The following is a 27,571-nucleotide window of genomic DNA, read 5'->3' on the forward strand; positions in this document are numbered from 1 at the left end:
AAAAGGGGTATGTGGAATCTAATTTTCTACCTTCAAGCCAAAGCAACTACAACTTTTGAATTTTGGAGATATTACTTCTTCCACGTAAAAGTTAAAAAAAAAATACTTAATTTCTTACATATCATCTTGGAAAGAATTTCTTTGGCTACTTAGAAATATATATTCATAATTTATTTGATCATCTATTCATTCAATAAGTAAGTATTGAGCATTTACTAAGCACCTAGTACCGATCATACAGTCAGTACACACACACACACACACACATACACACACACACATCTGTGTATCTTGATTCCAAAATCCACTATAAATTCATGGAGGGCAAATATTAATATAGAGTTAAGCAGATAGAAGGTGTTTGGTAAATACCTGTCAAATACTTTCAAATGTGACCTAAAGAATGGAAAAATACATTAAAATATCTTGAAACTTTAAAGAGATGCCATAAAAATGATTTGTCATTTAACTGACTTATGGTTATTATATTCCATGTTAATAAAAATATAGTTCAATACACAGTTTAAATATATGCAACCAGGTGTGGGGAAGGAGAATACAAAAAACGTTTTAATAAAAGGTTCCTGCTTTCAATGAGTTTACAATACCCTTTGATGCATACAATAAGTTCTCAAAAAAATTAAAATACAAGACTAAATAATAAATCCAGGAAGTGGCATAAAATTGTGTGGGGTTCAAAATGAGGAGAGATCGTATCTGTTTGGAAAGAGATTAGGATAATTTCACACATGAGGAAGCTGAGGGCTATGTCTTTAAGGATGAGTATGGGATTTTGAATGAAGAAGGAAATCCCAAGCAAGTAGTGAGTGTTTGTGGCTCAGAAGGAAGCTGGCTTGGTGCAGGTGCAGGAGCTCCAGGTGAGCACTAGGCAACACAGCTGGTTGAAGCTGGTTGGGGCCATAGCGTGAAGGCTTTATCTACAGTCTGTCATTCAGGAGACTTTGTGGACCAAGGATACTTCAAAGGAGTGACTTGATTAGGATTGAACCTAAATAAAATTAATCAAATAAGTGGACTAGAGTAGATGGAAAATGGAGGCAGAGACACTAGTTGGGACACCACTTGGAATGATGTGGGCAAAAAGTAGTGAGTGCAAAAGCAAAGATGATTAAAAGGAGCGGTGGTTCCAACAAACACTATGGAAGGAGACTGTATATGACTTTACAACTGATAACAAACAGGGGATGAAGGAAAGTAAGACTCAAAGGTACCCGGTGCTTGCAAGTATAGCTAAGAAAGATTAAATCACTTATTAAGAACCAGTAAATAAAACCTTACCAGATGAACCTTCAGGAAGCTTTTGTGTAAACTCACACATAAAAAAACTACCCGTCAGAATGCAATATTAGAAAGAACTTATGACAGCAAAAATCTGAAATTTGGACTCATTTCATGCTAATTAATATGATTAATATGATTCACAATTTGTATAAAACAGTCTTACCCCTTTGCTGTATTCACTCTCTGAATCACTGCTAAGTTCCTCTGTATTCATATTTTCCAAATCAGATTCCCCAGGTGCAATTGGCACTGTCACTGTGAGGCTGGGATTATGAATAAATGATTGACTTCCTTCCATCAAGTATTTGTCCACGCTGCTTCCAAAATCTCCGGTTTTATCTTTGCTCTTGTGGAAATTGTGATCTTTGCTCATTTCAGCAAGTGTGCGGTTAGGGATATAGTTTTCTTTCTTACCATTTAGATCTTCTGCTTGTCTTATCTCTTTAGAAATCTTTGGCTTTTTGGAAAATTCTTTTAGAATAAATTCATGTAAGGTTTGTTTCACGTAATTTATTCCCTTCTTAATTCTGGCTACTGCAATCTGGAGGTTGTTTGCATCAGTATCTTCTTCAATTGCTGTAAGATTGTCTGAGCTAAATGAGCTCAATAATAAAGCCAGAAATAGGTTCAGGACCTATATCAGGGTGGGGATGGGTGTGGAGAAATAGAGAGACAGGAAATAAAAAAGAAAATAAGCAGACTTTTCTGAAATACAGGCCAAAATCCAAACCAGTGATGAAGACCTCTGCACTTCACACATAGATAAGAACGTGTGATGAGTCGAGGAAAAGCTAGACTCCTTATCAGTCCCTCCAATCCTAGCTCCTGGGAACTCTGAGAGCAGAGGTCAGCCATATGTGAAACACTAGATGAGGAGAAAAGAGAATGGTCCCTCACCATTAGCGTTATGTCATTTCTATGTTCATTTCTGCAGCAGAATCCCTTGATCACATTTCCTTTTATGCGTGTAAAAAGCCCTCCTAACATTTACCAATAATTAATATTTGTTACCTGTGAGAAACAAGTAGAACAAGAAAATTGTGACTAGTGTCAATTGTGCTAGAGTAGCTTAGGCCAAGATCTGTGTTCACTTTTCCCAGAAGATAAACGTCACTTTTTGCAACAAATGGAACATATACTACATGCAGAGCTCCTGTAATAAAATGTTGTGTCCAAGAATTTTACCAGCTTGGACCTTAATGAGGTTTTTAGACCATAGAAAAGGACCTGCCCATTGAGCCCAATGCAAATGAGATAATGGCATTATGATTGGGTGGCTTGATTTTGGCCCTGGAAGAGATTATAAAAGAGGTCAGGACAACTCCTATCCTTGAAGCAAAATCCTATTTGGGGGCAAAACCATTTCTGCTTTTCCTCCCTGAGGTGGGGGTCCAGGTGAACTCAACAATGTAAAAAAATAATTCTCACAGAGGGCTGAAAATATGTAAATTCTATTTAAACATTATTTTACATAGGAAACAAAAAGGGAATTGAATTATCCTTTCATGTAAGTCTCTTCATGGCCCCAGAACATCTATCTCATATTAAAAGATTCAAAATGAGACCTAACTGACGAGAAGGAACTCATCCCTCATTTTGGTCACACCTAAAACGATTTCTCAGTGATGCAAGTAGAAAAGTGCAGGTTAAAGTTGTCTATGTTAATAAGTCTGGTTTAAGAGAAGATTCTGAAGGAGAGGGGAAGGAGAAAGTCATAGAAAACAATTTTGATAAATCATGAAGGAGTTCTGAAATAGTTTATTTTCATTTGAGTCTTTATTGTCAATGAGAAGATATATTTTACTATGAAACACATGTTTGTATACGTGTGTGTTTTAAGAGGAAAGTTCATGAGAACTCAAAGGCCCATTTTACTGCTTGAGTCTCCCTAATCAATGCAAGTGTTAACAGACTTTTTTATTTTTCAAATTTGTAATTAGCTTAATTTTTTTCGATTTTTTGAGATATAATTCACATATAATATTGTTTAAAGTGTACAATATGTTGATTTGATACACTTATATATTGCAGAATGGTTGCCACCTTAGAGTCAGCTAACACCTTCATCACGTCACATAATTACCATTACTTTTTTGTGGTGAGAACATTTAAGATATACTCTCTTAGCAACTTGCAAGTATATAATACAGCAGTGTTAACTATGCTGTACATTAGATTCCCAGAATTTATTCATCTTATAACTAGAAGTTTGTACCCTTTGACCAACATCTCTCTCTACCCTCCAGCCCCTGGTAACCATCATTCTTGTCTCTTGTTTCTGTGAGTTTGGCTTTTTTATATTCCACATATTTCAATAATATGCTTCTGTTGTGTCACTTCTTCATTAAGAATAGGTACTACTGTAACTTTCATTCCAGCAAAAATCATAACAAGACTCCAATATTTTATCATAATCTACTGGCTATCACAAATGAAAATGAAGTCCACTCTGTATCATGTATCCATTATCATGTTAGACAGGGAAAGTAATATTAATAAAATGTATAGTCAATTCAGTCTCATTTTGATTAATGTTCTTTACCAGTTTCCTGTTGTAGACATGAACTTACTAAAAGCTTCTATTTTTCTAAACTAGCCTCTAAAACTTATGGTTTTAAAGCATTTTAATTAATTGGTAGTAAAATGACCTAAGGAATAAATGAGAGAAATAAAAAACGCTTGGTCTGTTTAGCATATAATTCTAATATGCAGAGGACTATATCAGAAACATAATTTTTTGTTTCTTTCTTTCAGATCCTGATTCTACATCATTGGTAATTCCTTAACCAAAAATTGGTTATCAACTTTGTGAATTATACTTCTGTTATCTTTCATTATCACTAGCAAATAATTAATGTCAATATGAGTCAGCCATTACCAATTCTATATGAATTTAACACTTACTAATATATCCCATGTATTTCTAACTATAAATTTATATTGCTTTTCAAAGTAAACCATTACTCTCACACCTGTCTTCATGCTTAAATATTATATATTCTTCAAAGACCCACTTCAAAAGCCCTCCTTGAGTCACCATTTAGAATCTCTGCTTCACTTATAAGCGACAAGAGTATTTCATTTTTATCTCACTACTAGCACTTACCGCTTCATCCTTCTCTGATAATTTTGTGTACCACTTTTCTCTGTCCTAATAGACTGTAAGCACTTTGAAGACAGGGATTATCTCATAGACACATTTTTTTTATCACTTCACAATACCTGAATACATTTCTTCTCACAGAGGAGGTACTAAAAAATATTTGAATTAACAATTTGAGAGAACCTCACTTTACATATGCCTGAGTACATACTAAACAGTTACTTTACTTGTGACCACTGGTTTTGGTGTGACATGTTTTGACATCCTATATCTTATGAAGTGCTACACTTTCATATTTTATGTCAAAAGTTTTGTAAGAAGAAATAAACAAACAAATCCCATTATAGGAGCTTATCAATACAAAAGTTAAACTCCAAAAGAGAACCAAATAGAGATTGTACATTTCATTTCATATTGGAAGGAATTTAATAAGCCTATGTAAAACTAGGAAATTTACTACAAATAGAGGATGAACAAGAATTACAGAATGCTAACTCATGACGCCTATAGTTTTGTGAAGTAAGGGTCTAGAATTTGCACTGCATAATTTACTCTGTGTATGTCTGGCACAGTCACATTTAGTATGTGATTTGATGAATGTAGGTTTCTGTCCTAGGCTCTGAATCACTTTTGACACAAGGGATGCAAGGACAAAAAAAAATTTAGCAACTTCTTTTGAAGACAGTGGGAAGCGAAGGTACTAACCATATGGCTGTTGCCATACCCCACCTCCTGGGATACCTGACGAAGAGTCTGATGCCAAGCTGATCAACTAAACCAAGCCAACATGGCGGCCTTGAAAATTGATGTGAATGGCTCGTGGAAGAGCGCCTTGTTCCAATTTTCTCCTGCTTGTAAGCTTGAAAGTTTTCACCAACACGTAGGTATAAGGAAGAAAGAAAGAAACAGAGAAGGAGGACAAGCCAAGAAAACACTAATGGGGAAACAAGAAGATGACTTGTAAAAGAAATGCTGTACAGCAGTGGTTGGCAAACTATTTCTGTAAACAGCCAGATAATAAATATTTTAGGCTTTGTAGGACATAGAGTCTCTACGGCAACTACTCAACTCTGCTGTTGTAGAGTAAAACAGCCATAGACAATATGGAAACGAATGAGCATGTTTGCGTTTCAATAAAATTGTGCTTATGGAAACTGAAATTTGAATTTCATATAATTGCCACGTGCCATGAAATTTATTTTTCTCTTGATTTTCTTAACCATTTAAAAACATAAAAACCATTCATAGTTTGCAGGGCCATACAAAAACAGGCAGTGTGTTAGATCTGGCCCATGGCCGGAGTTTGCTGATCCCTGCTATAGATGCTAGTCTTCTATGTGACTGTAGTGCGGTGAGACCAGTCCTTTCATTTGCCTTGTTCCATTATAACTTCATTTTTGTTATTGTTACTTTCATCACATTCTATTTATTAGTATAACTTCATATTTAACAGATTTTTAAGAGGCATGAAAACCACAGACAATTCATATGACATCACTATCAAAATAAGAGAATAAAGTAGAAAACTTTCCATTAAAATAAATAGGAGGTTATTGTGAAAAATAAAAATATGGTTATCTGGCAGCGAAATTAAGACAATATTTCATTTTCTTTTCTGTTCCTCCATGTATTAAAATGATCCATAATTTATTACAATTAATAGTTTTAGATCTAGTTAATCCTAAAATTATAAAGATAACTGATTGTATCATCATATAACAATTTTATATAGAGAATTTTAAATGTGTGAACATCTGATTACATACCACTAGGTTTCCAATCACCATGACCATCATGTAAACAATAAGGCACATGGCTTGACCAGCGACCTCCATACAGTCCCACATGGTCTCTATCCACTCTCCACACAGCACGCGGAACACAATCAGGAAGGAGTGAAAGAAATCACTCATGTGCCAGCGTGGGAGCTCACAGTCTTCACTGATTTTGCAGACACATTCTTTGTAGCTCTTACCAAAGAGCTGCATGCCGACCACGGCAAAGATGAAGACGATGATGGCCAACACCAAGGTGAGGTTACCCAGAGCCCCCACTGAGTTACCAATGATCTTAATCAGCATGTTCAGTGTTGGCCAAGATTTTGCCAACTTGAAAACACGGAGCTAAAAGTAAACACAATGCTTAATATTAATTATTATGAAAAAGTCCTCAATTTTCCAACTGAGGTTTTTTGCAAAATTTTAAGTTCTAAAATATTGTCATTACTACCTAGCTAAAATAGATTAATTCTATTTTTCATTTTTGTCTATTCTTAATATTCCAATTTTTTTTTATACTTACCACAATATAATTATTGCACACATTTTAAAAGAACTGTGTAATTTTAGTTCAGGATTGCCGTGAAGCCTCTTAACATGGTATCAGATATTATTTCCTTTAGAATTGATAATTTATCCTTGATTCTATTTTCTGATACTTTTATAATTTTTTTATACTGACATAGGGATAAAGCCCAACATGTTAGAGAAAAATGCATTAAAAAGTCTTTAACATTTTAAATATTTTTGATATCAGACAACAATTGTTTTAAGGACAATGATTTGATTTATTGAATCCACAAAGTAATGAACATATTATAATGGTTGAAATTCTGTAAACTATAAGCTTCTTACTGAGAAATAAATTATCACTCTACTATTATACTAGCACATACAATTGAATATGTCTTCAAGATCCGAAAATTAAAATATTCATGTAATTTTGAGGTCTTTAAGGGCATTTTTTAATGAATGAACTTTATTTTACTAGATATCAAGACCTAAACTTGTCTTTTGATTCAAACCTCCAAAAATTTTAAATAATAATAATGCAAAACCAAAGAAACACTCCTTTATATATAGAATATAATGGTAAAATTGGTCTATATTTACCAGTCTGAATGACCGCAGAACTGACAATCCTTCCACATCTGCTAGAAAAAGCTCCACTAAACTTAAAGTCACAATAAGGCTGTCAAAAATATTCCATCCTACTTGAAAATACTCATATGGATCCATGGCAATTAGTTTTAAAACCATTTCAGCTGCAAAGATCCCAGTAAAGACCTAGGTGAAAAATACAATGATTTTCTGGTATTATTAGAAGGTATGGAATCAACATAATGATGACAATGACTATTTGTTTAGTACTTACTGTGCTTCAGACAATGTGAAAGATACTTTACAAATGTATATTATTATCTCATTTAAGCTTATAAACTAGGTGTTCCTTTTCCTATAGCTCTAATACAAGCATTTAAGGGTTAAAAAGCTCTAACTCTGCCGTCAGCTTTCATCACATCATCTTAGTAGAGCACAGTAAAATTTAAGATAAATAAAACTTTTGGCAAATTAACACAGTCACTCTTTGCAAAAAATTTATGTGGGTCAAGTTACTCTGGAAGAAAATAAAAAGGAAACATAGGCTGACACTGAAATTTTGTCAGTCTTTTTTTTCTGGTCTGACTACTCAGAGTAATAAAGAGCAGGTTGACTCACTCTTTAAAGATTTATCAGTAGAAGAGGAAAAAGTACTTAACTGATACAGTGGAAGCTAAAGTAAGACTTTCAAAGCTTTGACACAAAAGTGCATCACAAACATCATTAATTCATGACAGTGATATCGAAAGACTCACTTAAAAAAGCAATAGTTAAAGGCTTGTTTATGAATCATTCAGGTATGATTTGACTCAAAGAAACTGACCAAAGAAGGTTCAAAGGGAAATGGTTAGATCTATAACTGTGTGATTCAATTTTAAAATAATGCAGCATCAAGAAGACCATCTGGGAGCACCCAGACTTGGGATTGTGGTAATAAATCAGAAACACAGTGAATTCTTTTCGGATTTGCAGTGATGCAGTCAACTCAGTGAGAAGCTACTGATTTTCATAATCTAGACCTCCATCAACAATTAGAAACTAGATGGTCCTGTCTCTTTCCAAAGAGGTATAGAAGGGAAGAAGAATGCTAACTCAGAGAGCATAATGTACATACATCCTGACTGGCAATATTTGTAAGCAGTTTGGGAGAGAAGACCACTCAGAAACAAACTCTTTGACTTCAAAGATTGATTGATTTAGGACCAAGGCAAAAGTGAAATTATCTGACATAGACATTCACAAAGATATCCAAAGATATCTTCATGATTTATGAAGAGTCATAAGCTGGGACCCTTTGGCCATGAAATAGAGTCTGTGCCTGCTTCATGCAGGCTGTCAGAAACTAGCACTTTTTGTTCGCCCTAAAGTATTAATCAAGATAGAATGTAACCAGCACTACGTTTAAGGGATCACTCTGACATCAACTTTCTTAATCAAATGCTCTATCTTCCTGAAGCCTAGAGATCACCTTCTCATCTGCCCTCGTGTCTTCTGTGTCCAGTTCAACTCTTTTGGTTTCTCAATATTCTTGTTCTTAAGGCTTGTTTCTGCTGAGTGATTGAAAGCATGATAATAATAGGTTTCACTTGTTGAGTACTTACTATATGCCGGGCTAATAAGTTAAGTAGAAAGTGTTTAATCCTCCCAAAAATATGATACGTGAAGTATTATCATCATTATATTATAGTATTTTGTAAGTGAATTATTATTATTATTTTATAAATGAGAAAATTAAAGAATATAGAGATTAAAATATCTGTCAAAGGTCATATAGCCCATAAGAGGCAGAATTAGGATTCAAACCCAGGACTTTGGGACTCCAAAGGCCCAGACACTTCACCTATTATGTCAAAACAAAGCATCCATAGTTTTTCTGAAAATATGTGGGGTATGTACTCACAAGGAATCTGCAATGTAATTATAAAATGGGTAAGAAAGTATCAAATTTTCAAAATGTTGCTCCCAAGAGATAACACTATCAACTCCCAAGATGGTGACCCTTTATGGAAATAGTATTGTTACCTATAGACCTCAACAATACTGTGAAATTATTTAAAAGTAGTATTTATCACCAGAAACTTGACTCTGTACAATGACTCATATTGTGAATTCTGGATTTGCATAATTACCTAGCTGTATATCCATGTGACTTTAAAATAAAAAGAAATGAAAACCAAAAAGAGAAGCTATGGGCACATAACACCCCATAAAGGACTCACCAAATTTCCCACAGTGAGTACGTTTTTGAATTCATCAGTCATTGGGTGATGCTCCATAGCCATAAACAATGTGTTTAAAACTATGCAAATGGTAATAGCAAGATCTACAAAAGGATCCATTACAATAAAATATATAAGTTTTTTGAATTTTATCCAATATGGAGAGCAATTCCAGATCAAAAATGTGTGTGCAAATCTGTACCACCAAGGTGGACATTTTTGTCTGGACTCTTCAAGTTCTGGGAGAAAAAACAAGAGAGAACATAAAGTCAATCATTTGTATATTTTATTCCTAACCAGGTACAAATCAGCAGTACACTTTAACATTGAAATAAGTCTTCTGGTTTAGACTTTTCTAAATGTATCTCAGGGTCTGATCACTACTGTTCCCATTATACTCTCTAAACTGCTTTCTCTAGTGCCTTTTCATCATAATCTTAACAGATGTCATGTCACACATTACCATTTTACAATTTTATAGAATGTGCTCAGAATCAGAAATTTATAGACTTCTAGAAGTATTATTTTCTTGCATATTAGAAAGATGATAAATTCAGAGAGACTAGGTAAAGTTTCTAAGACTACATAGTGAGAGAACCACACAGCCGTGGGTTAACTTCACTTTCTTCATTAATTACCATTAAGCTATTGATCTTTGAAAGGTCATATCACTCAATGCCTGTCTTTAATCACAAATAACTTCATCCATTTGCTAAGCTCATAAAGACAATTCCATTACCACGTATCCATTTGTTATCCTTACCATTGCTTATAACCATTTTACATTCTTTGAATTCTTCCTAAGAACTTGATGTATCTATTTAAGGCTGACCAGGATTTACCTGAATTTTATTTAAAAATCTATATGGTAAAGAGAATATTATTACATACCTTCTACAGTATTTGTTAATATGCTTGCTCTACTCATTGCTCTTTGTCTGAGATTGGGATCATTCAACATATCCTCAGAAAGGAGATAAGAACTGGAACGTCTTTTCTTGCGTATTTGATTGGTTACACCCTAAAAAAAAAGATGATGAATTAAAGTTTCAAGAATAGAATTCCAGTAAATTATAGATATAAAATAAAATCTTGCTTAGGTAGCTGTAGTAAGTAATTAAAAGTAGAGACGAGATTGCTGGGTTTGAATCATGGCTCTGCTACTTACAGGCTGTGTATCATAGCAGAGTTAGTTACTTAACCTCTCTGTCTCAGTTTCATCATTGGTAACACGAAGATAATCACAGTAATAGCCTCATATTTTTGCTATGAGGATTAAAGGAACTAACATCCAGGAAATAAAAAACAAAACAAGCTGCTTTTGTTGTTATAATCACCATCATCATCTCTCTATCTTTCTGGGTCTCCAATTTATCCAGACAATTTTAACATATAATAGTCCTATGTGAAAACAGCCAAACAACTGTTGTAGAGATGTGTGTGTAAAGGGGTAGAACCTCAATATTCTCTGACAAATTTCTATAATTGTTCTTTGTTGAGGTAACAGCATTAACAGAGTCAATTGTACTGATTGTTTCTTACTGCCATGGAAGATCTCATGAACCGCTCTGAGTACACGGTGATTAATGATTCAGTTTGAAAAGGACAATTAAGATAGATGGGAAATGTAGCAAAATGGAGAATGTAAGCTCCATCTAAAAGAGGTGACCACTGTTCAGCTCTAAAGGATTGCTGTCATGCAGGAGCTCAGTCTTACCAGGTATACTCATTTTTATGTGAAAATGTCTTATTTCCAAATCTTGGCAACTAATTCAAAGTTAAAACACTATGCCAATTCAGTGCAGGCCAACAATACACACACATGCTCATGCACACATGTATACATACGACCAACGATACAACTCTGCATTTATCATCTATTTATCTATCTATCTGCTTGTGTGTGGTATGTATGTATGTGTGTAGACACACACCATTTTACAAACATACATATGTATATATAGTTCTACAGTCGTAAAGCTGTATAGTTGTTTAGACATAGTTATATGTGTGTGTATATCAAAACATAGGCACATGGACATAAATATGTGCATATGAGTATGTATGTATACGTGTGTGTGTATGTGCACAGACATACACACACACATATCTGCAGGGGCTTTTTATAGAGCTCTCTTCTATAACCATGTTTTCTCTGATACACTCTCTAATTTACTGACTTTCCGGAAGCAGAGATTTCTTTTTCCCCAAGTCAAACAAGAATTTGTTGATGAAACAAATTCTTCTCCATGTACACATTTCGGATGTCAAGGTTATATTGTCATGCAATTTTTTTCATCTAAACTGTACATTATGTCACACTATCATGTTTTTGCATTTCTATCAAATATTAAAGTATCCACTAATTACTCTAGTTTTGTAGCTTTAGCCTTAGGATTTATAGTGATACTGATTTTTCTTTGGTAACAATAAAATTTTAAATGAAAATGTTTCATTTAAAAATACTAAATAATCTCCAAATCTGATATAAATTATATAATCTTTTACAGACAATCCATATCATTGAAAAGCAAAACACAATTAAGATCTGATTCCATAGAAATTTAACATGCTTGTTTGATAAGGAAAAATACCTCATCAAAAGGGCTGAAGCTACACCATGCAGGCATAGAGGTCACATGTTACCTAAAAGCACATGCATTCATTCATTCGTTCATACTGAAATATGTGTGTGGCCATGACTTTGATGGAACTTTATTCTCACTTGAAATACTACATTGTCTGCAAAGATGAATATATGAATAAGTAGCATGTGTTCAAAGCTCGTTAGGTTAGACAAAGCCCTTGCTGATATTCAGTAATGCAGTGTAACATCATGAGTGGCCTAAAAAGATAACACAGAAAGTCCAGAAACCACCAAGATCTCACTTTCAAGCCTAATCAGACCTTTTTCTCTAACCACTCAATGACTCCTAAACTCTTGAAATTGTTGTTTTAGAATGGGAGTTTTGTTTTTGTTTTCATATGTGTATATCTATATTAATGTATATGTTTCAGATATTATGTTTTTATTCATAGACTCCAGACCAAAGAGTTTTGTTGTTTTTTATTGAAAACAATAAGTTTCATTTATGGATTATAAAAGGCATAGTTATTCTAAATTATTTCTAAGTTAAGAGGCCTACCACAACATACATAGAGAGAGTATGTTGTTTAAGAGTACAAGCTCTGTTTGAGCTTTAGAACTACCATTTAATAGCTGGGTGATCTTGCACAAATTGCTTTATTTCCCTGTGCCTCTGTTTCCCCATTTGTAAAACAGGACTAATAATATATTACCTCATAGGGCTACTGTAAATACTAAATACATGTTTGCTATTATTATTACTATTATTAAATATTAACAGATAAGTCCCTTTTTTAAAAAATGGAGTTTTAAATGTCTTTGAATTAGATGCCTACAACACATAGTATGAGGAGTAGGTGAATGAGTTAAAGGTGTGTTTTTAACATAAAAAATATCGCAAAATGCAGAGCCATTCACAGGACCAGAGAGAAGGTCCCTCCAGCAGAGAGATTGACTGATGCAAGAATAAGGGCCAAGCCATGCCTGAGCTATTTAAAACGTCCTTACGCTGTCATCAGAAGTTGCCTTATCTATTATCACCTCTGGCAGAAGCTGTCCATTGGGTAGCATGAGGGCTGAGGGTCCGTCAACCAGGGAGACCACACCATTGCAGTCCACGGCACTGTGCATCTTCCCGTTCACCTGCAGCATTGGGGGAGACCTACTGGCTTGGCTGATGTTACTGCTGCGCCGCTCCCGAGGTCTGTGGGGCACAAACAGGGAGCCCCTCCTGCTCTCATTGTCTCCAAAAATGCTGTGCTCGTCGTCGGCAAAGTCAGTCTCAGATCCAATATCTTTTCCTCGACCTTTGAAACTAAAAAGACTTGTTCTGCTGCCACGCCTTACAGAAAACAAGGAGCCACGAATGCTGAGTGGTGACTGCAGAAAAAAATAAAAGATGACGTATCTGCTGAAGCACCTAAAAACAGAAGTGGAGTTCACATACCTACCACTGAAACCATTGACCTGAGGGCAGGTGGCTCTGTACTGGTTTAAAAGAAACATATTTAAAAACAAAGCAATTCAGCAAGAAGACAAATTCTTCCAAATAAGGGATGAAAAGACTGGAAGAATTCATCCTTTCAGGACCAGGTAAATTATTTGTTGCCGTAGAGCTCTCTACTATTCTAGCATAGAGTGAATTCTCCATTCTTTCTGTACCATTCATTTTGCTATAAAGAACACGTCACTTAAAAAATGAATTTGGTATTTATGTCTGTTATTAGCTTTTCATAGATCAATCCCTAAGTTCCATAAGTACTGAAACTTTCTTGAGGCCAAAGACCACGTGATATGCTTCTTGGCATTCCATTGCTTGCAATCCAACTTACATATTGAAAGCTCAGTTGAGGTGTGTCCTTTTAATACCAATGAGTTTACAAAGTCATAAAATATTAGAATTTGGAAAAGAAGTTGCCCTATACCAAAGAGGGGAAAAAAGTCATGTTTATATGACTCAAGTCCAGGATAAACTGTGCCCATAAACCAAACTAAATGCATATTCTTTGGAATTATCTAATTGAGAAAACGTTAGCGCTTCCTATGTAAAGGACAAAGCGGCAGACATTGTGGAAAATGGAAATGAGCATGACAAGGTCTTTGCCTCAAAACTAGCTTGGACTGCTTGTCAAATTTCTTTTTTTTTTTTTTTGTGAGGAAGATCAGCCCTGAGCTAACACTCATGCCAATCCTCCTCCCTTTTTTGCTGAGGAAGACTGGCCCTGAGCTAACATCTATTGCCAATCCTCCTCCTTTTTTTTTTTTTTCTTTTTTCCCTTTTTCTCCCCAAAGCCCCAGTAGATAGTTGTATGTCATAGTTGCACATCCTTCTAGTTGCTGTATGTGGGACGTGGCCTCAGCATGGCCGGACAAGCGGTGCATTAGTGCACACCTGGGATCCGAACCCGGACCACCAGTAGCGGAGCGCGAGCACTCAACTGCTAAGCCACAGGGCCGGCCTCAAATTTCTTTTTATTGATATTGCATGTATTCTGCATGTATTCAAGTTCTGTCTTCCCCCCTAGATTATGAAACCTTTGAAGGCAGGGACTCTATGTTTTATTTCTGTGTATATCTGGCAGGGTGTTGCAGACTTTAGTAGAAGCTAAAAGTTTTAAATGAACACAGATGGGAAGGATAGTAATTCTGAGTGGAGCACCAAACAGCAGATTGAGAGGAGTAGAGAGGACAGAGGAAAATTTGTGAGACAGGTGGCACATGAGCTAATGGATGAAGAATAGTGGTAACATGGCAGGAGGAAAACAAGGAAGAAAAATCATCCCACTTAGAGAAAGCCACGTGTTCTAAGTTATACAGGCGTGAAAGTACAGGCACGTTGGTAAGAATGAACAGTCATGGTGGACTGAGGGTACTAGAAGGCGGAGAAAGGTGGGAAATGAGGCTGAAGCCAGTCCATAGCATGGGTAAGATGTGGGTCTTGTTCTGTAGTCAGTGATTATTCAACAGAGGTTTTTTTTTAAGTTACACAGAGGACAGCTTTGTTTTAGAAAAATGATTTGGAGGGATTGTGCAGTGGAAAAGAGGGAAGTGTTAAGGAGAATAGAAGCAATGGTTCACCTTGGAGTTCTGTAGGCAAGGAGACCTGAAATATGGAGATTTCAGTGGAAAAAGAAAGAAATGGAAAGAGAAATTCCACACAAGCAGATATAACAGACTAACATATTAGATGTTAGTAGCTGATGCAGTTGGAGGTAGAAACTGTCAAGGTGTCTCCAAACTTTCCAGCTTGGGTGACTGATATTCTGGTGACACCACTACCTACAGTGGTGAAGAAAAGAGGAGAAACTAGTCTAAGATTAGTTTTTAACCAATGAGGCATTACAAAATACAGACTAAATAAAAAAAAGTAAAAGTTAATCTTTAGTGTAAGTAGTTTCTTCATTTCTACAATGGTTCTCATTAATATTTTGTTTTGAAAATTTGTTTATTAGAGAAGATATGGCAATTCTGAAACTATAGGCTCCTTCAAAAATGGTCAAATTAAAAAACTACGTACACCTATGTTCTTTCCATAAATGACCAGTAATCAATAGGATTTTACCTAAAAACATGACCATGAAGTCACTCACTCTCTTTTCCTGAGGTCCCTTCCCTCAGAATGAAACAATTTGCTCTACAATCCTGCCTCTGGTGAGGCATTTGATAGTTTGATAGTTTGATTAGTTTGATAGTTTCTGTGGTACCTGATTAGGAGTGGACAATCTCTTTTCCCGTGCTCGCCTATGGCCTTCAACACCAAGGTGGAAACTTTTTCTCCTGATACTCTCCTCTGACTCCGATTTGGACAATTTCTCATCATCTCCCTTTTCTTCCCCACTGGAGAGCTTCTTTTGATTCTTTTTCTTTCTTCTGTTTCTTCTTTCCTTAGCACTTTTAGAGCTCAGTTTGGATGTTTCAGAAGAACTCTCGGAAAGGCCCATAATTCTGCTTCTCCCAATACTTGTATATTCAGCTGCTGCCATTGCTATTGCCTGTGGGACCAAGAGGTCACAGACACAGTGAGTCATTTCCAAGTCTGGGAAATCCTATTATGGGGAACCTCTCTACCATGAATTTAATTACACTGCATATATAATCATATCCCTTGTGCATGAAATAATGTCGTTTACTTTGCTCTATGACCAGAGAGCTTACAAAGTATATATTTATTGCTTCTTCTTCATTATAATAAAGCCCCATCGTGCTTTGGAATTAAACAATTACATACTATTACTCTATTTATAGTAAAGCAATCTTAAATAGTATATGTGAAAGTTTTACTAGGTAATTCTGGGACATGAAACTCATATAAACCATGTGATAAGATAATTTGTTTGTATATCTTGCTCAGGTAAGTAATTCAATATTATCAATAGAATCAGGCATTCTATAGTTTAATGAAAAATTAGTTGCCTGAAAAGTAAAATGAATTATTACAGAATAATATCTCAAGAAAATGGAAGAGACTTCTAGGGGTTCCCTGGGAAATTCCTGGAATAACCTAGCGCTACCCTTTTACATTCATGCGCCACACAATGACATTTTGGTCAATGACAGACCACATATACGACAGTGGTCCCATAAGATTAGCACCATATGGCCTAGGTGTATAGTGAGCTATACCATCTAGGTTTGTGTAAGTACTATAGAGGAGGAAGAAATTTTCCTCTATCATTCTAGGTTCTTATGGCTGGTCTAAGAATTAAATTGACATAAGACAGATTAACAGGAAAAAAACAAACAAAAGTTTAATAACACGTATACATGGGAGAAGCCCAGGAAAACCGAGTAACTTGCCAAAATGACCAAAGCCTTCGCCTTAAATACCATCCTAAGCTAAAGACAAAAGAAGATGTTGGGGGTGGGGAGAGTCAGGGACTTCAAAGGGAAGGAAAGCAATTCACAGATTGGTGAAAAGAAGCAAATGTTTGGAAAACGAGTGTTTGGCCACACAGAAACAAAAAAACAGAGGGGAGCCCAAGAAACAGGCTTTTCTAGGTTCCTCCTTTTCTACCACCTAGTTCATGTTATGCTAAGGTGACAGCTTGCTTCCTGAGATAGGTTTTTTTATCTGAATTCTTTTAGTCAGTTAAGGGGTAAGAGGGGTAAGAAGAAAAACCCTCTGAGTCTTTTGTTTCCTAAAAATAATCAGCCTAAAATAATCCTCATGTTAAAGAGAGATATTTTTGGGGTGGCAAATTTTGTTCCCCTTCAGCACACCCTATGACCTTTGCACAACAACGAAATCACCTAACGGCACACTTCTCAGAATGTACCCCCATCACTAAGTGACACATGACTATATAACAAAATAATTGTTTCTATTATTCATATAAAACGATACTCATAAAAATTTGGAAAATAAAGATATTGTGAATAAAAAGCACTCATAACCCTACATCCCAGAAATAATTAGAATAATATTTTTTCCAGTCTTTATACATATAATTTTAAATTGTATCTTATACTCAATTTTATATCCTACTACTTAATAAATTTTTATATTAACACCTTTTCCTGTCATTATATTCTTAAAAGACATAATTTTATGGCTGAATAACACTCCAAGATACAAAAATACCATAATCCTCTTAATTTTGTAACTTTTGAAAATTTAAGTGCTTTCTGATTTTTAATATTATTAAACTGAACATATATATTTTAAATATTATAACACACTGAACATCTTTCTACATCAAAGTCTTTCTGCATTACAGATTAATACCCTCTCCCAAATTGGTTAGATTCCTTGAAGAGATTTAAATAGGTCAAACCATCCAACAAGTTTTAAGACTCTTGCAGAATATTTGAAATTTTGGTTCTCTTAGTACAAACCTTCTCAAATGTTTCCACTGAAGAACCCCTTTGGAGAGAGGAGTAAGAAGAAATCCTCAAGAATCTGTGACTTAGCCTAAGTGGCCACAGCCATAAGCATGCTTTTCTTAACAGCTCATGTTTTATCTTAAAAATCCTTGTGACATTAACAAAAACTGATGCACATTTTGCTTTCTATCCCATAAAGTATCTGTTAACTTTAACATTAAAATAATTTTCCCTAAACCTTTGTGTTCAATTATTACCCCGGGGGAAATACATTATATATATTTTGGGAATTTGCATAATACCATACATCCTGAAGCATCATGGGTAACAGGCTTAGGAGGAGCATTCTCTGTGCTGGAGTGAGCTTAGAACATTCTCTGTGCTGGAGGGAGTTGATTATGGGGAATGGGGCAATGGGGCAGATGTCAATACTAACTCAATCCAGAATTGGTTCCTTTGACCACACTAGAATGAAAATGCAATTTACATTAAAAAATCCATTAAAGAAAATCTCCGTAGGGAAGGCCACACGGCCTCTGCTGTTCCCCTTTGCATGTCTACTTCTAGGAAGAATTTTAAACCAAATAACAATACCTCAGCTTCTTCTTGCTCTTTTTTAAGACGATCTAACATCTGTTGAAATTCTAACTCTTTTTGCCTAGCTTCTTCAATGTTTGCCTGGTTCTGTTCTTCGTAGGCCATGGCAACCACAGCCAGGATCAAGTTTATTAGATAAAAGGAGCCCAGGAAAATCACCACAACAAAGAAGATCATGTAGGTTTTCCCAGCAGCGCGCAGTGTCTAGGGAAAGATGGAAATCATTATTTTAATAAAGCGAAGTTCTTTATTTCAACTTGAATGGCACATTAGGCCTGGGTAAACAGGGCAGTTCTATATAATCTCATGCTATCGAACATATAAAGGAATAAAATCATATCTCCATGGAAAACAATCAGTATTAAAATACACACTTTTTCAGTGCAAAGGATATAGCAATCTATTAAATTTGTAATAAAATTAGGTGTGACTCTTGATTATTATTAAATATAATAATAACCCTAAATTTTTTCCCCATGGTCTAAAAATTACTCAAAAACTAGCTGCTTTGCTCATTTTCAAATTATAGGACCAGATAATATCTACAGTCTTTTTTACTGATAAAATTCTATCCTTAACAAGAAGCATTAATAATGATGTATTATGTTCACACAAGGTAGATAGCCTTATTGCATGAACTTATCTATTCATTTTATATTTATTTTTAATTAAAATATATTAAAAATTTTCAATGCAATATATGGTAAAAAATTCATTCATACAAACAGATATTAAATGAAAAGTAAGTCTCTCTCTTGTCTCTCTAATGCTTAGTTACTCATTTTCCTTTTCTGTTGTTACTGATATCTTCTCTTGGAAAAATTCTTTGTAGTGGAATTGTTAGGTTAATGGGTATATTCATTTTAATTTTCATAGAAACTTCCTTGTAACCCTTGCCAGTGGTTCCCAGCAATGTGTGAACAAGTCTGCCTCCTCATATATCTGTCAGACACTGTCTCTCTTTTGATCTCCTTTTTGATCTTTGTCATTATGGCAGGTGAAAAATTATATGCACTCTAGTTTTAATTTGCATTTCTTTAATTTTGAGTAAAGGTGAGCATCTTTTTACATATTTAAAAAGTTGTTTGCATTTCTTTTTTCCTGTGAAGTATATTTTCATATAATTTCTGTACATTTATAATAATCTCAGAAATTAAATAAACATAAAACAGGCCAAAAGAAGAATCTGTGGCAATTCTGAGAAAAGTGATTCATTATTATTTATGATTCAGAATAATTATTTTGGTCTCCTTCCTCTTGGGGTTGGGTGCTGAGAATATATAAGTAAAAAGACAGAGCCCACAGGCTCAAGGGGATCATATTCAAGTTAGAGGAGATAACCATGTGAATTAACCATTACAGTACAGGAGATGGATGCTATAAACTGAAGAATATTCAAAGGGCATGGAAGTCTAGAGGAAAGAGCAATTGAGTTGGGAGAGGAAAATTTAGAGAAGTGAATTGAGTCATGAATTCTTACAATAGTTTGCTAGGGCTGCCTTAACAAAATACTACAGCCTGGGTGACTTAAACAACAGAAATTAATTTTCTCATAGTTCTAGAGGATGTAAGTCCAATATCAAAGTGTCGGCATGTTTGGTTTCTTCTGAGGTCTCTATCCTTGGCTGGCAGATGGGTGCCTTCTCACTGAGTCCTCACATGGCCTTTTCTGTGTGTGTGTGTGTGTGTGTGTGTTTGCATCTCTGGTGGCTCTCTCTCTCTCCTGTTCTAATCTCCTCTTCTTATAAGGACACCAGTCAGATTGGATTAGGAGCCACCCTAATAACCTCATTTTAACTTAATTACCTCTTTAAAGGCCCTAACTCCAAATACAGTCATTCTAAGGTACTGAGAGTTAGGACTTCAACATATGAATTTGGGGGGATACAATTCAATCCATAACAATTGTACATGGGACTTCAAAAAATAAAGCATGGTGGGCATAGGAGAGCCTGGTGTTTAGGGCACTCCAAGCAGGCAGGCACGTGCGGAAAGCAGTGTGTGTGCAGGCGTGCTGTGAGAGAATATTATAGCATATTTCCTGTTTTTTACTTAGGACCCCATGGGATGCTATATTCAGAAAGGGAGAAAGAGAATTAGAGATCATATAAGCCAAGAAAGAATAAGAAAATAATTTATGATTTTAAGAACTATCCACTCTAATAGTGCTGGAAATAAAACATGTCTAATTTTAGTTATAAGACAATAGAGTGTTCTGCATTCTAAACTGAATAAAACATCTCATATATAAGGCTGGTAGGAACATCCATCACATTTTTATGCCATTCAGAAATGCAAGAAATATTTCCCTTGACACTCACCTGTTGGTAAAGGTTTTCCCAGTAATCCTGGGTCATTAGCCGAAACAAGGCTAAGAAGGCCCAACTGAAAGTGTCAAAGCTCGTGTAGCCATAATCAGGGTTTCTGCCAGCTTTCACACATTTGTACCCTTCTGGACACTGACTACACAGGAAAAAGAATATCACAAGTTAGAATGTCTTCTAACTTCCAGAAAAGTTAGAAACTCAAGGTTCCTTTTCTAGAGGGACAATATTCAATAAGGATTAGGAACACATTATCTGGCGTCAGGAAGAACTGGGTTTGAATCCCGCCCCCTGCTATGGACTAGTTGGTGATGTTGTCAAATTACTTAAATTTTCCAAGGTATAGTTCCCTCTTTCTGTGAAAACAGGAAAATACACCTACATAAAAAGGTTAAGATTGTTATTAAGTTAAAAGAAGATAACGTATGCAAATTACCTAGCCTAGTTCCTGCATTTAGAAAGCATTTAATAAATGGTAGCTGCTATTAGTGTCATCATCATCATCACCATCAAAACTTGGAAACTTTCACCAGATGTTATAGAATAGTTCTTGTATCCACAAAGATTGATTTGTAGGCCTCTACCAAAACTGTGTTCCCTCAAATTATTCTTGGAATGAATTATAAACAAGAATAATCAAAATAGCAATTGTGTAAATTCATAAAGATTTGCAGCTTTAAGACTTTTTTCTTTCTAAAACTGGTGGATTGGTAGCCATGATGCCATTACAGCCATGCACCACATAACGTTTTGGTCAATGACAGACAGCATATATGACAGTGGTCCCATGAGATTAGTTCCATATAGCCTAGGTGTGTAGTAGGCTATACCATCTAGGTTTATGTAAGTACACTCTATGATGTTTGCACAGTGACAGAATTGCCTAACAATGCATTTCTCAGAATGTATCCCTTTTGTTAAGTGCTGCATGACTGTACATAAACAGTGTTCTGAGGTGTCTTTGGGAGCAGCAACCTTATCTTGTTTATTTTTAACATTCCCAGTGCACACAGAGCCTGGTGCAGAAATATGTGGGCAGGGGGAGAGGACGATTAAAGGTCCTGCAGCAGAAATGAAGTTGGTATATAGGAGAAACAGCAAAATGGGTATTGGCATAAATATGAGATTCTTAAAATATCTTTACTCAAGCCCATGGGATCCCTTTGTTTAGAGTGGCCAAAATGTCCTGCATTCGGTCACCTATGAGTCATACTTGATTGGAGAATGAGTAGAATTTGGGGGATGGAAAGAAAACTTGATTTTGTCACTCTTTTTTCCAGAAAGAAGAAAGGCTTAAAACTATCCAACCACATCTTGCTGGGGTTTTCTGGAAGTAATTTTCCTACTTTCTTAAGATTTGTATGACTTGTATCTTGTTTTAATTCAAGCATTACCTCAAAGTCTTGCTTTCAAAAATATGCGTTAGCTAGGAATCTTTTAAAGTCTGGAGTCGCTCTGGACAGACTGGGTCAAATAATGCCATGAAATATATGAAAATAATATAGAATCAAAGGTTCTGATTAGCAAACTGACTATGCTTTTCCTTTTTTTGCAGACTTTAGACTAAACACAAAACAAATATTACGTACCCCGAATCTGTGCTGTTACCACAAAGGAGAGCATCTTTGGATCCCTCCAAGTAATAAAAATATTCTGTTTAAGAAAAAATTGAACAGTATAACATTATGGAGTGCAAGCTTTAAGAGTGATACAGTAGGTAAGTTAATATAGACATATTCACACATATGCAGGCCTGGTCCAAGGCAACATTCATTTATTTATTACATTCTCATATATTTTCCCTCAAATATTTCTTAATAACTTCTTATGGGCCAGGCAGTGAATATAATGATAAACAAGATCATTAGTTTTATGGAATTTTCTTTATGTTTAGGTAAGGGTGGAGGTTGAGGATGGAGGAAGACACTTAACAAGTAAATAAATAAATATGTAAGATATTTTCAAATAATGATAAATGCCCTAAAGAAAATAAATTAAGAAAATGTGATAAAATATGGTCAGAGAGGCCCTTCTAAAGAGACGACACTTGAACAGGACCTAAATGCTACAAAGAAGCCAGCCATTCGAAGACACTGGTGAAGAGATATCTCGGCAGGATGAAGAGCAAGAGTAAAGGCCTGAAGTAGAAATGAAGTTGGTGTATGGAAGAAACAGCAACACGGCCAGCCTGGCTCCACTGTAGTGAGTGGGGAGGACTGTGGTGGCAGAGGTAGGCAGGGGCCAGATCATGTAAGGCTTTGCATGTCATGAAAAGGAGTTTGGACTTTAAGTATGATTAGAAGTAATAGAAGTGGAAGTTAGAGATACGAGAGAATACTAACCATTTTAAAATGTCACTATGGTTGCTTTGTGGACTATGGACTACAAGAGAGCAAGTGTGGAAGCAAGGATATGAGTTAAGTGACTACAGGGAGAGATGACATGGCTAAAATTCGAAGAGTAGCTGTGGCTATGGAAAGAAGATGAAAATAGAGTGGACAGGATTTGCTGATGGAGTGCATGTGGCGTGTGAGGAAGAGAGAGGACACAAGGATGGATCAACTGGTAAGATGGTGGTGCCAGTTACCGAAATGAGGAAGACCGGGGGAAAAAATGGCCTGAAGAAAAACCAGGAGCTCTGTTTTAGCCATGCTTAGCTTGAGATAATTATTAGGTATTAAACTATATTTATTAAGTGGGTTATTGGACTGATATGAAAGTCTTGAGGTCAGTAGAGCTATCAAGGATGGAGACATAAAGATGGGAGTCAACACCGAGAAGATAGTTTTCAAAGCCATGGGACTTGATGAGTTAACCAAGAGAGAAAGTGTAGCTGGGGAAGGGAAGAGAAGGAAGTAGCCCATGACTGAGCCCCAAAGTACTCCAGAAAAGGTGGAGTCAGCAAGGCAATACTATAAATGGACAAAACTTGTCTTCTGAAATTCTCTTGTTTATTCACCAACCAATATTTATTTAGGACTTACTAAGTTCCAGACGTTGAGGAAATGGCAGTGAAATAAATGCACATTTCCCCTTTCATGGTATCCTTTGTGTCCACTTTCAGGTGTAATGGGTCTCATGATCGCTTTCTCCATTCACTATTAAGGCTTATTTTTAAGGTAGGAAGCTGATTCAGCCATCCATAGTAAAGGTATAAGGGACTAAAAAATATCCATTCTTTTTTTTTTTTTTTTGTGCTAAGGAAGATTCACCCTGAGCTAACATCTATGCCAATCTTCCTCTAATCTGTATGCAGGTCGCTGCCACAGCAAGGCCACAGATGAGTGGTGTAGGTCAATGCCTGGGAACTGAACCCGGGCCACCAAACCCAGAGCACGCTGAACTTAACCATTAGGCCACAGGGCAGTGTCATATCCATTCTTTTAAGTAAGGGAGCTAACATCCATGCCAATCCTCCTCTTTTTGCTGAGGAAGACCGGCCCTGAGCTAACATCTATTGCCAATCCTCCTCCTTTTTTTTTTAATACTATTCAACATCTCTACAAAGTAGGTATTCTTATCCACATTGCTTCTACCCCTTCCTATGTAGGTGCATTATCTTACCATTTTAAGATTTAGCCACTGGATCTGTAAAGGGTATTGCATGTAAAGCACTTAATACAGTGATCCACACATTCTACACAGCTGTTCAAAGAGCAGCAATTATTAAACGATTAAATAATTTCAGATAAGACTAATTGACTTTCTCCATACTTGCTCCCAAGTGGCTGAATGTTATCGGAGAAACTCCTACATCCAAGTGAATGATTACGTTTTATTTTTTTTTTTTTTTTTTTTTTTTTTTTTTTTTTTAATTTTTTGTTTATTGCAGTAACATTGGTTTATAACATTGTAAAAATTTCAGGTGTACATCATTGTACTTCTATTTCTGCATGGACTACATCATGTTCACCACCAAAATACTAATTACAACCTATCACCACACACATGTACCGAATTATCCCTTTCACCCTCCTCCCTCCCCCCTTCCCCTCTGGTAACCACCAATCCAATCTCTGTCCCTATGTGTTTGTTTATTGTTGTTATTATCTACTACTTAATGAAGGAAATCATACGGTATTTGACCTTCTCCCTCTGACTTATTTCACTTTGCATTATACCCTCAATGTCCATCCATGTTGTCACAAATGGCTGGATTTCGTCGTTTCTTATGGCTGAGTAGTATTCCATTGTGTATATATACCACAGCTTCTTTATCCATTCGTCCCTTGATGGGCACTTAGGTTGCTTCCAAGTCTTGGCTATTGTGAATAAGGCTGCAATGAACACAGGGGTGCATGTACCTTTGCAAATTGGTGTTTTCAAGTTCTTTGGATAAATACCCAACAGTGGAATAGCTGGATCATATGGTAGTTCTATCGTTGATTTTTTGAGGAATCTCCATACTGTTTTCCATAGTGGCTGCACCAGTTTGCACTCCCACCAGCAGTGTATGAGAGTTCCCTTCTCTCCACAACCTCTCCAACACATGTTGTTTCCTGTCTTGTTAATTATAGCCATTCTGACAGGCGTGAGGTGATATCTCATTGTAGTTTTGATTTGCATTTCCCTGATAGTTAGTGATTTTGAACATCTTTTCATGTGTCTGTTGGCCATCTGTATATCTTCTTTGGAGAAATGTCTGTTCAGGTCTTTTGCCCATTTTTTAATTGGGTTGGTAGTTTTTTTGTTGTTGAGATGCATGAGTTCTTTATATATTTTGGAGATTAAGCCCTTATCAGATGTATGGTTTGCAAATATCTTCTCCCAATTGTTAGGTTGTCTTTTCGTTTTGTTGATGGTTTCCTTTGCTGTGCAGAAGCTTTTTAGTTTGATGTAGTCCCATTTGTTTATTTTTTCTATTATTTCTCTTGCCTGGTCAGATGTGGTGTTTGAAAAGATGTTGCTAAGACTGATGTGGAAGAGCGTACTGCCTATGTTTTCTTCTAGAACTTTCACAGTTTCAGGTCTTACATTCAAGTCTTTAATCCATTTGGAGTTAATTTTTGTGTATGGTGTAAGGTAAGGGTCTACTTTCATTTTTTTGCATGTGGCTATCCAGTTTTCCCAACACCATTTGTTGAAGAGACTTTCTTTTCCCCATTGTATGTTCTTGGCTCCTTTGTCGAAGATTAGCTGTCCATAGATGTGTGGGTTTATTTCTGGGCTTTCGATTCTATTCCATTGATCTGTGTGTCTGTTTTTGTGCCAGTACCATGCTGTTTTGGTTACTATAGCTTTGTAGTATATTTTGAAATCAGGGAGTGTGATACCTCCAGCTTTGTTCTTTTTTCTCAGGATTCCTTTAGCTATTCGGGGTCTTTTGTTGTTCCATATAAATTTTAGGATTCTTTGTTCTATTTCTGTGAAAAATGTTGTTGGAACTTTGATAGGGATTGCATTGAATCTATAGATGGCTTTAGGAAGTATGGACATCTTAACTATGTTAATTCTTCCAATCCAAGAGCACGGAATATCTTTCCATTTCTTTGTGTCCTCTTCAATTTCTTTCAGCAATGTTTTATAGTTTTCGGTGTACAGATCTTTCACCTCTTTGGTTAAGTTTATTCCTAGGTATTTTATTCTTTTTGTTGCAATTGTAAATGGGATGGTATTCTTAATTTCTCTTTCTGCTACTTCGTTGTTAGTGTACAGAAATGCAACTGATTTTTGTATGTTGATTTTGTATCCTGCAACTTTACCATATTCGTTTATTACTTCTAAAAGTTTTCTGGTGGATTCTTTAGGGTTTTCTATATATAAAATCATGTCATCTGCAAATAGTGACAGTTTCACTTCTTCCTTTCCAATTTGGATCCCTTTTATTTCTTTCTCTTGCCTGATTGCTCTGGCTAGGACTTCCAATACTATGTTAAATAGGAGTGGTGACAGTGGGCATCCTTGTCTGGTTCCTGTTCTTAGAGGGATAGCTTTCAGTTTTTCACCATTGAGGATGATATTAGCTGTGGGTTTCTCATATATGGTCTTTATTATGTTGAGGTACTTTCCTTCTATACCCATTTTATTCAGAGTTTTTATCATAAATGGATGCTGTATCTTGTCAAATGCTTTCTCTGCATCTATTGAGATGATCATGTGATTTTTATTCTTCATTTTATTAATGTGGTGTATTACGTTGATTGATTTGCGAATGTTAAACCATCCCTGCATACCTGGAATAAATCCCACTTGATCATGGTGTATAATCTTTTTAACGTATTGTTGTATGCGATTTGCTAGTATTTTGTTGAGGATTTTCGCATCGATGTTCATCAGTGATATTGGCCTGTAATTTTCTTTTTTTGTGTTGTCCTTGTCTGGTTTTGGTATCAGGGTAATGTCAGCTTCAGAATGAGTTAGGAGCTTCCCCCCCTCCTCAATTGTTTGGAAGAGTTTGAGAAGGATAGGTATTAACTCTTCTTTGAATGTTTGGTAGAATTCACCAGGGAAGCCATCTGGTCCTGGACTTTTATTTTTGGGGAGGTTTTTGATTACTGTTTCGATCTCCTTACTGGTGATTGGTCTATTCAAATTCTCTACTTCTTCTTGATCCAGTTTTGGAAGGTTGTATGATTCTAAGAATTTATCCATTTCTTCCAGATTGTCGAATTGGTTGGCATATAGTTTTTCATAGTATTCTCTTATAATCTTTTGTATTTCTGAGGTGTCTGTTGTAACCTCTCCTCTTTCATTTCTAATTTTACTTATTTGTGCCTTCTCTCTTTTTTTCTTGGTGA

At 35.8% G+C, this 27,571-nt stretch overlaps 1 protein-coding gene across 4 annotated transcripts in view; it reads right to left on the reverse strand.

Moving 5' to 3' along the window:
- Window positions 1-27,571, reverse strand: part of SCN9A (sodium voltage-gated channel alpha subunit 9) — a 164,904-nt gene that overhangs the window by 55,059 nt on the left and 82,274 nt on the right. For 3 of the 4 annotated variants that reach the window (XM_004428233.3, XM_087435336.1, XM_087435337.1), the window contains 10 exons: window positions 22,424-22,487; window positions 20,832-20,973; window positions 18,508-18,714; window positions 15,795-16,082; window positions 13,099-13,470; window positions 10,395-10,524; window positions 9,504-9,742; window positions 7,297-7,470; window positions 6,172-6,528; window positions 1,466-1,936 (listed from right to left, as the gene is read on the reverse strand). In XM_004428233.3, the coding sequence (XP_004428290.1) occupies window positions 1,466-1,936; window positions 6,172-6,528; window positions 7,297-7,470; window positions 9,504-9,742; window positions 10,395-10,524; window positions 13,099-13,470; window positions 15,795-16,082; window positions 18,508-18,714; window positions 20,832-20,973; window positions 22,424-22,487 (2,444 nt within the window). The remainder of the gene's footprint in view (window positions 1-1,465; window positions 1,937-6,171; window positions 6,529-7,296; window positions 7,471-9,503; window positions 9,743-10,394; window positions 10,525-13,098; window positions 13,471-15,794; window positions 16,083-18,507; window positions 18,715-20,831; window positions 20,974-22,423; window positions 22,488-27,571) is intronic. The other variant, XM_004428235.3, reaches the window with a different exon arrangement.

Source organism: Ceratotherium simum, chromosome 9 (assembly GCF_057802395.1).
Source record: "Ceratotherium simum simum isolate JZ-2026a chromosome 9, ASM5780239v1, whole genome shotgun sequence".
NCBI lineage: Eukaryota > Metazoa > Chordata > Mammalia > Perissodactyla > Rhinocerotidae > Ceratotherium > Ceratotherium simum.